The sequence below is a fragment of the Seriola lalandi genome, unplaced genomic scaffold (assembly GCF_002814215.2).
Source record: "Seriola lalandi dorsalis isolate HSWRI2012SDOR001 ecotype SW California unplaced genomic scaffold, Sedor1 jcf7180002049955, whole genome shotgun sequence".
NCBI classification, from domain to species: domain Eukaryota; kingdom Metazoa; phylum Chordata; class Actinopteri; order Carangiformes; family Carangidae; genus Seriola; species Seriola lalandi.
The window spans coordinates 26,139-40,513 of record NW_019520508.1 but is presented as its reverse complement, the minus strand read 5'-3'; the positions used below and the strand labels follow the sequence as shown (position 1 = coordinate 40,513).

Here is a 14,375-nt window from a genome sequence, read left to right as displayed (position 1 = left end):
GGGGGCTGCAGATCAGAGTGTTTGATAAGGCAGCAGAAGGAAAAAGGACAAAAAGAAAAAACATGGAGGGGAAGCAGATGAGGGGAAAGCTTAGAGAGCATATCGAATCTTCTCACCTGCAGTTGCTTCATCTGGCCGGTCCAGCGGCAGCCCTCCTCACTGTGGATGCAGCGGATGGGCAGAGCCAGGATCTGCTGCTCCAGCTCTGGATCTGGGTAGATCTGAGGAGGAAAAGCAGGATGGGATCACAAGGTGTTAGAGGAGCTGACCAGGTCGTGCTGGAAGACTGTAATATACCACTATTATACAGCAAAGGTGTGTATAACTTGGGTCTGGCAAGTGCATTGGATTGTTTGCTGTCTGATTAAAAACACACATCTCCAAAAAAAGAATTTCTTCTTCTCCTTTGCGCTAAGTAAACCATTTAAAGACCCACTGGATTAGCTGAAACAAGCAAATTCATCATGCTGAAAACATGGCTTTCTCCTTTGCCTTTAAAGAAGTTGACACACGCATATAAAGCTACATGGTCTTCATATGACGGTGACACCGAATTTGGTCCAACAGACGGGGTCGGGGCATTTTTTAAACTTCTGAGCTGTTTTCCCGCCTTTACGCCAGGCTTGGCTAAACACATCCTCCATCCCTCCAGCTATGCACCTAATGAGTACAGATTGGTATCCGTTGTTGCATCTTGGAAAAAAAACAAATAAGCATCTTTTCCAAAAATGTTGAACTCTTCCTTTAGAATATTTTTACAATGACAGGAACATGATGATTTCTGCATCACATCATATAAAACAGAATTTTGAGCTGCAGGAAGAAACTTTCATCCAAACGCTGGGAAGTCAAACTGTTGTGAGATTGTGTTATAAAACTGCAGCAGTGAGTCAACGCAGTGACTGCAGTGACAATGCGTTACTTCATGGGTTTATGGGACCTTTGAGAAAGACAGAGAGAAAAAGAGAGACAGCAGAGGAAAAAGATTTATTTTTCCGCGGTCTCTGAGCGATGGGGATGAGTCAGTTTCCTCCCCAAACACCCCAAATCCTCCCCTGCAGTCCGCTGTCCTGAGGATTTACAGCTATGCTCGCCGTCTCCATCCCCCATCGCTGTCACACGAGCAGAGCACTGGTCAAACAAGAAAAGCCACTTCCTCAAAATGTCACAACAGCCCTCTAAACAAACAAACAACAGCTCGGTACCAGCTCGCCTGTGCTCACGTGCCTCTGCAGCCAAGCATGGCAACCGTCACCATCAAATGAAAAGTTCATTTGGACAATCACCTACAATTAAACACTTCCACCTCTCATTTGTTTGTAGCTGCTGTGTCAGGAGATAGATGCCTCTGCCAGTGTGCATAAGGGCAGAAAAGTATACTTGTTAATTATGCTCTAATGCTCTTTAGTAGAGCACAGATATATCTAACACTGAAACACATGCTTGACTTCTGCTGCATGCCACTTAGACAGTGGGACCAGAAGGTATCTCGCTGCCATAATCACATTCTTAGAGGAGAAACAGAGGGAAGAAAATCCTCTAAAGCAAACTGAAACACTCTCTCATTGTTCCAGTCTTGGAATCTGCAGGGAGACGGCAATAATGACCTTTTAATAACTTAGTTGCAGCCAGATCAGGGGGGTTAAGCTGTTTGGAGCTCTAACTTAGGGGTTTATTCTGTCTGCCTTAGCCTTTGTTAGTCCCACACTACTATTACTGCTACTACAGCAGCGGCAGTAAGACAATCCTTTAATGATGGCAACACTCTTGTTCTGTCGGAGCAAGGTTGTACTTGTGCATGTTTTGGTTTTTTTGTTTTTTTGAAGGACAGTGCGCAGCGAGCATCACAATAACCCTGACAGAAGACCACCAGCGAGGGGTAATTTGCAGGCGACTGGGATCCTGTGAGGGCCTTGGTAAATAACAACGTCTGACAGGTGCGCCATGTGCACATCCTTCCCGTGGAGAGACCCTGCTATTACAGGCGCCTTTATCGCTCGCAGCGCAGCATGCAGAACTGCGCCGCCGCCCCGCTGATCCTGCTGCAGCTCTGGGTGAAGGGCTCAGTGGCCGATTCAGGCTAACGCTAACGAACTGCATGGGAGAATTACATGCAGCGGCCTACTTTCAACCACTGCCAAAAGCTGCACACAAAAAGAGACAATCATTTACTGTCTGCTGATAGGTTTTAAAGTCTCTCATGCATAGTTCAGAGGGATAACACGAGTGAGAGACACCCTCTGACTCTGAATACAGTTAGTCATTATCCCCCCTCTCCACCCCGAGCGCAATTTGATTAACTGCCTTTAAAAAACAAGGGGAAGAAGAGTTCAGGTGAAATGTGGCTATAGTTTTCTTTCTCTGGACAGGGAGAGACTAATTTGGCAGAGAAAAATGTAACGGCTTTCATAAACTGTCCTCCATATTTCTATCCAATGAAACTGACTGACTCAGGCTGCTCTCCCACTGTAATGAAATGAAATGCAACTTCTGACTTTGGGGTAAGATGAGGACTATTTATCCTTTGTTATCCCGAGATCCAGCGGCACAAATGTTCAGTTTTTATTTTAACATTTTAAAGTCAAAGTCACCGTCCTAAAATGGTTTCTCTCTTGAAGTCTGACAATTTGCATCTCAGATCTAATGTTGCAGGATTATATTTCTGTAGCTCTCTGAGCTACTCTCCTCTCTGATTTGCATTTTTTCCAGGTTGGACCAGTGAACACGAGTTTATTTACATTTTGCAGAAGCCTAACATCTTTTAAGAAAAGCCTTTTCTTAAATTTGAGAAATGTTTTAAGCTGTTTTGATTTAATTTTTATATGTTCCTCATTGTTTGACAGCTTTATTTTGGGTTCTACTTTTGAATCGTTCTGGTATTGTAATTATTCTATATTTTTAGCTGTCTCTGCTGTAGGGATGGCAATATCATTGTGTCCACCACTTTAGTCCAGACTGAAATATCCCAACATTTACTGGTTGGACTGTAATGAAACAAACTTTCAATGTCCCCAGAAGATGACCCTACTGACTTTGGTGATCCCTGACTTTTTCTGTCTCTGGCTTTTAATTTAGCGCCATAACAAGGTCAACATTTGAATTTTTCCGATACTCTCATTCATGATAAATACCTGCAAAACTGATGCCCATCAGCCTCTGCTCTACTTTGCTAAACTAAGAGAGTGCAGATGGTGAACATTATACCTGGTAAACATCAGCATGTTAGCATTGCCGCTGTGAGCACGTTACACAGCTGTGCTTCATGGAGCATGGCTGTCGACCTCTTATTATTTATTATTTCTTACTCTGTTGTTTTATTGTTAAGGAAAGTCCTGAATAACAATGTTTGGAGGAACATAATTCAGTTTATGTAAGTTATATATTCCATCAAAAGTGTGCTGAGTGTGTTATCTCACCTTGGCATAGTCCAACGGCAGCTGATCTTCTGGACACTTGAAGACGCCCTCACTGCAACAAAGCAGCAGAAAAAAGTTGGTTATTATTGGAATGACTCAGAAAAAAAGTTGACTGCCAGATATAAGTATATATATATAAATATCAGAACATGTCTACAAAGACAATCAGACCTTTTTTAAATCACATTCAGCGCTCAGTGAGATTACTAACTCTGACCCTGACTGGGAACAACCAGACCTAAAAGGCTCTGGGAGCAGTGCTGCTCTGCCCTTAGTTTTACTCTGTCTCTTCAAACACGCTCTTAATCGGAGAAGTTCTCTGACTCATCACACTGTATGACGTGCAAACACATTAAAGTTAGATCTTTGAGCCACTGGCTTTAATGACATTAGCTCTTTCATCTTCTCCCCCTTAGAGGACACGTCTGCACAGACTTTTATTAGTACAGCGAAAAAAAAACTACAAGTTGGCGCCTGATCTGTTTATCTATAATACATTAAGGTATGATTGTAGACTCCACTTCACAGCTACTTTTACCGCTTCTCTCACAGCTTAGAGTGTTGAATTTTTTTTTTGCCATTGTTTCACAGTCTAGATAACAGTGTGCTAGTTTCAACAGGCTTCTGTTTTCCTGGGAATAAAGCAGTGTAAACCTGGCCTTCATGCTCGAGGCTCTTCCTCGGGAGAAACAGACGATTTGCTGATCTGCTAGTGCAGTAGCGAGACAAGTTTTTGTTCTTTTCCTTACTTCTCCCCTGCAGCAGTTTAACCCAAAATAAAACCTGAACTCTTGTTTTACTACAGGCCCCCGTGCAGTTTTTGTGGCGCCACAGAGGAGCCCTCAGTGGCCTGTTTTAGGGCCAAATGAGCGAGTGCCATGGCTCATTAGGGCAGCCCTCTCTCCCAAAGTCCCTAGCCTGATGTCATCATAAAATATTCACACTTGTAAATAATGGAGGCAGCAGCCACGAGGGGTGAGGTGCTACACAGAATCTATGCTTACGGCTGCACGGCAACAACATCCAGACACACAAAGGTTACTTAAAAAAAACAAACAAAAAAAAAAAACTGAAAAGGCAATTGGTGCCATATCTCTTGAGATATCAGTGAGCCATCCTGCTCTTGCTACTTTTCTGTTTTATGTGATTGTAAAAAAAGTCTAGTTTGACAGCAAATGAGTTTTTCGGCCCCTTTAATAAAATAAAAGACAGATTATAAATGCCTTGTTTTGTCCGACAAAGAGTCTAAAACCCATAGATAGGCAGATAGATAATAAGATGTAGGTGGATAGAAACTATAGACAACAAAGATGCACAGAAACGTGTTTAAAAGTCACCAGCCCTGAAGCTTGATCTGACCTCCCGTGCAAAGAGGACCAAGACCATGTCTAAATTATGTTTACACTAATTAAGGGACGACAGTATACGAACAGAAGTGTTTGCCTCTTGGTGCTTTCATTTGGTTGGCTGCCGTGTCACCTGACCGCAGCTCCCAGAGGCACGGGGACATGTGACAGGGCGGCAGTGCATGTGCACTTCTCTCCGTCTACCCAGCTGCTGAGAAACCATGGAGTATGCTGAAGGGGGGATGGGAGCAGAGGTTAGGCCTGAGAGGGAGGAGGGGTTGATGAAGGGGGTGTGGGGGGGTTAATGCATGACGAGACAGCAGTAATTCTCCTCCATTAGGGTCACTGTGTCAGCAGGGAGCTGGATACCAATTAACAAGCCACAACGGGCTGTAAAAGAGGGTCAATCGATTAGAGGCTCGGAGAGCCCAGTCAGCATCTCATGTGCAGTGTGAAATCATTTACAGTGCTCATCGCCATCACAGAGGAATCATCTCACGCTGTGGAGGGAAAAGTATACAGCACACTGCCTGCAACAGTGAGAGATGGGAAGCGACAGGCTCTCAGCTCAGGACAGGGGACAGCCAGAGGCCCCCGTCCAGCTCGGGCCCCCGTATCTGACGCACAGAGAGGCAGACAGGCGAAAAGAGCCTAGTCACAGACTGTCAGGATAATTCATTCTGTGGTCGCAGAGAAGCTCCTGCAGCCACACAGTCATGTGTTCGGCCCCACTGCTGATAATACCGCTCCGCTCTCTTGGCCTCTCGTGAGCCCGAACTCGCTGCCGCTTTGTGACAGCACATTAGCAGACAAAGGTAGGGCCGATACAACACAGATCTAGTCCAATTCTGTCCATCTTCACCGACTAACAATTTCAACTCTGACTAGTGAAGCGCTTTAAGAAGAGACAAGCGAGCATGTCACAAAATAACTGAATATCACAAATATAAATGATTGATCAATCAATTTTTTTGTTTTTTCAAATCAATCGGTTGTTTGTTAAAATGTCAGAAAAAAGCTGCAAATATTAGCATGCTAACATGTTAAACTAAGCTGTTATAATTGTGAGAATGCATGCTAATGTTAGCATCTAGCTTTAAGTATACCCTCAGTGAGCTGCTGGCATGGCTGTAGAGTGTTGTCACTTGATGAAATGATTGATAGATTATCAGTAGGTTAGGTGCGGCCCTAGTACAGTTGGTAAAGGATAAACCTAACTGTTACTAGAAGCCCAAAAGGAAAACTCCTTTGTGTACAACTCTGCAAGCGGGAACTTGCACCTCACAAACAGTCAGGCTCCTCTAAAACAAGTTTCTCACAAATATTTGTTTACCACAGATTCCTGGCCACAGTTCACAGCCTAGTCAATGATCATCCAGGGTGACAGGTTGGTAAATAAAGTGTTTCACTGTTGGGATGTCACAGGGGAGCAGTTTAAGACTGGACAGCATACAGTATAATACAATCACCTCATTAAAATTTCATTGCCTTCTCGTACCGTGAGAGCAGAGGAGGCTCTGCAGCTGCTCTGCTGCAGAGATGATCATGTTTAAATCACCTCAAATGCACTGCCAGACTGGGGTATAAACATTATTGCATTGTGTTCGCTTGTAGAAAACACTTTCGCCCCTCAGCAGGTGAAATGCCTAGTGGGTACATTTCACCTGCAAAGGGGCGAAAACCCATCATTGCCGTGGACCATAAATCCCTCTGCCCTCTAATTGCCCCATCTCCTCCCTGTCCTAAAATCTTCTTTTCAGGCGCAGATTAAACAGCCATCCATTCATCCAGCTGATACCACGAGGACAGCCGTCACAACATGCTTCGTCACTCTGCGCACGGCTCCTGACAGGCAGACGGTGAGAAGTACAAATCCCTCAGGTTTAATCTCACCGGTGCAGAGCGGAGGGGTGTTTTTCAAGCGACAGCGACCGGGCTGCAGGCCACACAGTGAGGACATGTTGGTGACAGGCTGCCTCCTCACAAACCAGGACCACTGAGTAACCTTGAAACCTAACAGGGAGACTCCTAAACAAACCTCCCTATGTTTGCAAAGGTAGCGAGCAAGACAGTTGAGACACACTAAACAAACTAAATCAAAAGCACTAGGGCTTTGGAGAGTACACGTCTGTGGCACATTAACACTCTAAACTGACCTTTGTCCCACCAGGTGTTTTCTCATTGACTCTGATAGAAACAGGAGCCTTGAGTGAACTCCCCGCTCGTCTCCGGCTGGAGCTCACTACCAGCTTTTATGTTCATCCTCATGCTAAACCCTTTTGTCTTTTCAAGTTATAACCAGGATAAACTTTTATATACACAAACAAACCCTTCAATTCCTCCAGTGCCCTCTGTGCAGGCTTTCTGTCTCACAGCTGAAACCAAACTCCCTCTGTCTCCTCTCAGGAAGTAGAGAGAAAACAGGAATTCTGTTTTATCTCAGATAGAGTTCCTATAATCCCCCAAATCCATCTGGTTTGGGGTTTATGTGTTTAAGACTGTGTGCAGTCATGACTTCCTTCTTCTCAGCCTACTATTTTGAACAGCAATGAATACAGACATTATAGTGTGTGACTGATATTTTTCCATGTATCATCAGTCTGTGATACCCAATTTATTCCACATTTAATTTGGGTTCATCTGCAACAATTAGCTGATCGATTAGTCAATCATCAGAATGTTTATTGTTTAAGTCATTTTTCAAACAAAACCACCAACACTTGCAGTTCTAGCTTCTCAAATCGGCTGCTTTTCCTTACTTTACATTATAGTAAATAGTATTTACAAATAATATTCTTGAGTTTTGGACCGCTGCTTGGACAAAGCAAAACATTTGCTAATGTGTCCTTGATATTTAGAAAAGTGTTCACTTGCATTCACAAGGATTTTTACTGATTTCTGGCTGGCTGTTTCCCTCCAGTCTTTGTGTTACACTAAGCTCACAGCTGCAATGGCTGCCAGCCACATGCATGGGACATGCTTCAGTTTCCCAACTGAATAAATTGAATGATGTTTAAATTTGAGGAAATGCTGATTAGTTAAGTCCACCTGAATGTAACTTGTACTATGTTGCCATATGTTATCAGATTTTGAAACCAGACTGTGTCCTAATAATCCTAGTATACTGAATGTACAAGTATAGCTACTTCTAAACAAACTGGCAGTGAGTATAGATGTGTATTTAGCTGTTTTGTTCCAACATTAAAATTATATATTATGCGTGACATTGGACAGCTACTACACTTTAATTACGGAAACTTCACAAAGAGAAAGTTAAATGTTTTTCCAAAGATTTAATAGTTTATTTTCATGTTCTCCAAGCCGTCTCTGGAGCTCTCTGACCACAACCCACAATTTGTCTTAATTTCTTCCAAATGAAAATAGCTACTTACAGGCAGCAGTGCACAACAGAATTGGAGGCATTTCTGTTGTGCACTGCATTTTGGGACAATAGGGGGGAAAAAAAACAAAACAATCAAGCATATTTTGGTTTGTATCTCGACATCTCTCTGCCCATCTCACTGCATAAAAACCTTTGCTAATGGTTCATATACATGGTGCTACTTATTTCATCCAATTAAGCAGCTTTTCATCCAACTGACAAACCATCCTAAAAACAACTTTCCCGCACGAGCGGGATAATAGAGCAGCAGAAGGTGTTTGGCCTGCAGAGGCTCTTATGACTGGCTGGATTAACGCCCCTCATGTGAGCAGTCACTGCTGACTAAAGATATCCCATAAATGAGGTGGAGTGATGGGGCTGAAGCTGGGTGGTGTTTCTACCTGTGGAACCTGATACACCGTGAGCGCAGAGCTCCCTTCGCCCACGGCTGATGTGGCTTTCAGACCAGCTTTTCTGCAGCCCTCTCATTTGTCTGAAAAGGGAGGAGCAGGTCTTACTTTCACAGAGTGTGATGACACACCAGCCCACAGGTGGATCGAGTGCTCCTTCACAGGCTTTCTATGTGGGACATTCACACAGAGAGATGCTGTGACAGCTCCTTGTGTGGGATTTAATACCTACAAGATAAGCTGTCCATACCTGTGGTTTGTTAGAGATTATATTGCGTATAAGCTCTCTGACGTTTGTGGTGACAGTCTCCTCTGTTATACCTATAATGAGACGGTAATGCTAAAGTCCAAGAATAAGCCAAGCCAAATACTTCACACACTACAGCACTATACACACTAAAGCAACACACTTAATCAGACTAAACGAGTTCAGAAGAGTTTGTTTGACACTCAGCTTGACCTGTTGGTATCGGACACTAAAATCACCAAAATCTCAACATCACAGGCAACTACTACAAAGTGTGATGACACAAGCTGAAATGATCAGTTTACTCAGGAACTTAATCAGAAACTTATGATCATTGATTAATTGCTTAAGCCATTTCATATGTGAAAAATAACTCAACCTTATAGTAGATTCAATATTTTTGGGTTCTGGATTGTTGATTGGACATCTGATAACAATTTGCTACATCGGCCAAATGATTAATTGATTGATGTAGAGGATAATCAGCAAATTAATCGTTTATGAAAATTATTTTCAGATGGAGCCCTAAACTGAACATAATCTCTTGAAATCATAATGGGCATATTTCTCAATTCTAACCTCTTACAGAAAAAAAAAACATTTGGCAGATTAATCAATAATGACAAGAATCTGCAGAGTTGTAATCGAATAAAGGAAGTTGTTCTATTATGATCGTGGGTCTATTCGCAAAAACCTCTGCTACTTCTCCAGTAAATTCAACCAGCTCTCAATACAAAGTAAGAAACTTGTTTTTGTATTGCTTCTTGCTTATTGTCCTTCCAGCACCTAGCAAAGCCTTTCATCCAGTTAAGTGGTGGATACTTAAATCCTTAGGAGGAAAGACTGAAAAGAGCGGGAGTAGTATAACTCGCCATCCTCTTGTAATTTAATAGATTTTATGGAGGTCGTTGTCTGTGTGCTTCATCATGTTCCAATCTGCTCCATCCTTACGTTGCGAAGTATAAATTTCGTCATTAATTACTGACCATATTTGACCACACACTGGGATCATCTGAGTATTAGTTCAGTGTAATTTAGTATTTCAGTAATCTGTGGGCTTTTTATCACGAGCGGCTAATAGCGCTACCCATTTGGCAAAGCAGCCATCAGATAGTCCATAAATTTGAGTTAAAGTTTCTTTATCATGATGCTCTAAAAAGCAAAGAAGACAGGGATAAATTCCTTAATCAAATGTTAATTCTAGTCTGGTGTGAACAAGGCATTATTCCCTTAAAAATATTTTTTAAACTAAAGGTTTTGATAGATTTTAGGAACTGTTTTGTTGAGATCTGAGGTTCACACCCATCCAGAATATGACACCTGTAAAATCCCATCTGACTTCCTTTGCTGGTCACTAACAGCCACTGGCAGCTGCTTCATATGAAGTAACAATGGCTGACAGTTTGCAGGTCATGGTCATCAACATGACAGACATAAATTACATCTGACTCAGTGTCAGACAACCTAAAAAGACAGGCGGAAAATTAAACCGCTTCCAGTGGTATTTACACAAATTCATATAAATCAAGCAGGAGCTAAACTTTTGAGTGTAGTTTAAAATCTCTATTTTACATTTCCTTATCTTTTATTGTGATGTTTTGCCAAAGCAGGAAAAAAAATGATGCAAGTGGAAGAAAGACACTACTACTAGAGAGAGTGTGTGTGTGGGTGGATGTCTGGTCTCTTTCCCTGGCTTCATCTCCAACACCCCATGTAACACACTCACTGGGACAAAATGTGGACCAAGATAGAAAAAGCATTAAAAAAGGATGGTTTTACTATGAGCTACTCTGACACTGCCTACAAAAACCCGAACAAGAGAAAGTGGATTTTGATATTACTGGGATTTTGTTTCCGCTCTTTTATTCCTACGCAGAGATAATTTTACTACCACACAAACACTGTAGCTCCTGACTGTCAGGACACCTGAGGCCATCCCTGCTCATGCCGTCATCACTTATGTAATGATATTCATTTCTCCCTGCAGTTCACCTCACCATGCTGACATTTGTGAGCACGAGCCATCTGCGAGCGAGTTCACACAGCTATAAAGCGTCCAAAGGTTAACAAAATCTCAGTTAGTTTTTTTCTAAATGTCAGCTTTGCAGTAGAGCAGCCTGCAGATAAAGAGTAATATAATGTGTGCTGATTGCATGTTTCTTGAGGACCCTGATTGAGCTCATTTATATTTTGACCCAACAATAACCCAATGATTTCTGGCCCTTTTTTGATAATGGCAGGACAGGGTTTCTGCTGGTCTTGGAAATCATTCCAAAGCACTTAATTCAGACAAAGGTAGCCTAAGAAGGTATTAACGAGTCTTAAATTTCATTTATAAAAGTCTTGAATATTTTGTCTTCCTGCTGTAAATGGCAACATTATTTATAACATGGTTGAAGGCTGTTGGGAGACATTACGCATAACTGCGACTGGTGGATTGTGCTGCAGGAGACTTTAATTGGCTTTGTTGAGTTACTATTAAAGCAGGTAGCTTGTTGACTCATATATTGATTCATTACATTAGGAAAAATTGTTATAATATACAGCCGAGTGGTACTGACAAAAATGTTACATGAATGTCAATAGATTCATGTAGTCAATAATAACAAATGATTGTAGGCCTTATTGTGCCTCATGATTTTCTGTCATTCTTTGACCAGTATGACAGTGAAAAGGGTAAATTTCATTCTATATGAATCTTATAAAATGTTTATCTATAAAATTTATTTATATCTATAAGAATATCTTTACAACAAAGACCGTCTGGAATGCAATTGTAAATTAAATATACTGTACATCGTATTAAGACTACAATATGAGCATTGTGCAAAATACTGGAAAGAAATGGACAGACCATATACATGTAGCTTATATATGATGTACAACCCCAAAACAAACAGATGTGCCTAAAACTCTTAATGGATGAACTTCCAATCAACATATTTTGCTGTTAATGGTGTAATAATCCTGTTAACATAAATTGACAATAAGGTTACCTCTAAGGCTTGGTTGAGCAGAATTATTACATTTTTATGTTATTGTTCTTTCCTGAAAGCAGACCTACATTTCCTGGACAGAAATAATTTTGCTTGCATGATTATCAAAGCAGCTCAGAGAAGCTGCTGAGGCGAAAACAGACAGTCGGTTTGAAATTGTGAGCAATTAGACCATGACTCATCAAATTGCCAGAGGTGCAGCTTAGACTCACTGCCATGATAGCAAACTGTAAAGGAAAGAGCCACCTGCCAGAGGACAAGCTGGCTACAAAAACAGAGCGAGAGGAAGGGAAGAGGAAGGAAGGATGGATGAATAGATGAAGGGATGGTCACAGGGAGGAGCAGCCATCTGCAGGCTGAGCAGAAGCCTGCAAGATGCCCTAATCCATCCGTAAGTGTGCGAGGAGGGGAGACAGTGCTTACAAGTATTTATAATCCCCTGCACTCCTCCATCCGTCTCCTTCCATCAGTGTGATCAGGCTTTGACATAGAGTCTATATAACAGAGGGGAGGGTTATAACGTGAAATGCTAATCCAGTTCCTCTTAGTTTGTTTCAGTTGACTTTATGAGTTTTATAGCTCTAATAGTTCGTTAGGACTTCATCCTGACTCGCACCTGTGATCAACCTGGCACCTTGTCAAGAAAGTGTATTTAGTGCTAGCTATTCCATCATGTTTCGGGAGGTAATTCATGTCTTCTTCTAAAGTTATGACTCAGCTCATATCTAGGACTTCAGGACTTTATCTATAGTGTACTTCTAATATTATGAGTTTAGAGGAATAGTATTCAACATTTTGTGAAATACTGTTGTTCACCTCCGTATCTGTCTGCTAAACATGAAGCTAGCACAAGCAGCTAGTTAGCTTAACTTTACAGAAAGACAGGAAACAGGTTGAAACAGCTAGATTGAGTTGCCCAAAGGTAACAAAATGTATCCACCAGCATGCCCAAGAAATAGTTCAGATAACCCTCCCTCAATATATTTGTTTTATACTTTAATATGTGTAAATTAATGAGCATTATAGGTGTGTTGTTAGCTTCAGACAGAGCCAGGCCAGCTGGTAAGCTAAGCTAAGCAGCTGCTGGCCTTATATCTACCACACAGACATAGGAGTGGTAAAACAACAGCTTGAAATTATATGGATTTCAGTCTTAGCTATGCAATTTTAAACCTTTACAGATTTTTTCTACTGTGCCAGACAAGCAATCAGATAAATAAAACAGAAAATGTAATAGGATGCTGTAGGATCTTTTGTTTTCCTGGTCGATTTCATTGCTCAAATTATACGCTGTATGCAGAAGGTACAGGAAAATCAATCCACTTTCATTAACTGCTGCTGATCTGGGAGCAGGCGGGGTGGGGGCTTGAGAGAGACAGCGAAGTCTATCCCATCAATTGTATGGGGAGCTGATCTCATGCATGCATGATGCCGTCACCCTCACCCACGCAGTACACAGCAAAAAAGACGGAGGTGTACGCACATGCATGAGTGCCTGCACTGCGAACATGAAAGGAAAGTAGGGCTTGAAAGGAGATGCATTACGTTTGATCTGGCTGAGGGGCGGTTTGTGGAGGGTCGGAGTGGGTGGAGGACTGCGACCGGAGATCAATGAGAGTCCTGAGCTTTAACATGTCACATATGTGAGAAGGACCTACTGGTCTGTGAAAAAGCGCTAAAAGCTGCTGTCAAGGTTGCTGTAGGTGTGAAACACCCCAATCTCCATTTTACTACCCACTGTCACACATGAAGATGCAAATGCTGTGAAAGAACAAGAGCGATCAACTGTTATTGAGCAGTTGAGCCCAAATGGAAGAAGTTACATGCTATACATTTCTCCAGACGCATGTGACTTATAGCTGTTTTAATCACAGATGGCTGGTGTAATTTTAGCTCATCTTGAGAGGGCAGATTTCTGCTCAAAAGGGCGGTCTGCAGCAACAGTGGCTGGCTTCGAGGAGCTGTGGCGCTCCCACACTAATCCTGTTGAATGCCTGCACTGGATGGAGGGGCTCTGAGATTGCCAAGGAATCGCCTGGCCTATTAAAAGGAGAACTGCCTGCCAACTGTATGCATATGGCACTGGAAAAGCAGTGCGAGACACAGTCGCCTCATTTTTCCTTCAAACAGCATTAATGAATCAGTGATTGGAGTCACAATCGTCAAGAAGCACAGTGTGAAATCGCAGCACTGATACAGATTAAGTGTGGAAGCAGCAGCACGCTTCAGGCTATTGTAGGCTACAAGCCGTTTATCAAAGTAAGAGAGAAATTATGTTATGCATTTTCAATTATTCTGCAGTAATAAAGGTGTGATATTCAGAAAACAGAAACTGATTTTCTTCACCACATACTTTTTTGCACATGACGTTTATTAAAACTTAAAGCAATCCCTTTTTTTTTTGCTTACAGTTGATGTGACAGTCAGCAGTTAGCGTAGCTTATCAGAAAGACTGGAAAAAGAGAACGAGTTAGCCTGACTCTGATCTTACTCTGCTCATGCTCTCTGGCCTTTGTCTTTTATCTGGTTTTATTTTTCTGTGAAGCACTTTGTAAGTTTGTTAAGATAGTGCTATCTA

General features: G+C 42.0%; 1 protein-coding gene across 1 annotated transcript in view; it reads right to left on the bottom strand.

Annotated features, from left to right (window-relative positions):
* Positions 1 to 14,375, bottom strand: part of LOC111649109 (TNF receptor-associated factor 4) — a 37,054-nt gene that overhangs the window by 6,303 nt on the left and 16,376 nt on the right. Inside the window, exons 2-3 of the mRNA XM_023398878.2 lie at positions 3,417 to 3,468; positions 117 to 221 (exon numbers count right to left, since the gene is read on the bottom strand). Of these exons, the coding sequence (XP_023254646.1) occupies positions 117 to 221; positions 3,417 to 3,468 (157 nt within the window). The remainder of the gene's footprint in view (positions 1 to 116; positions 222 to 3,416; positions 3,469 to 14,375) is intronic.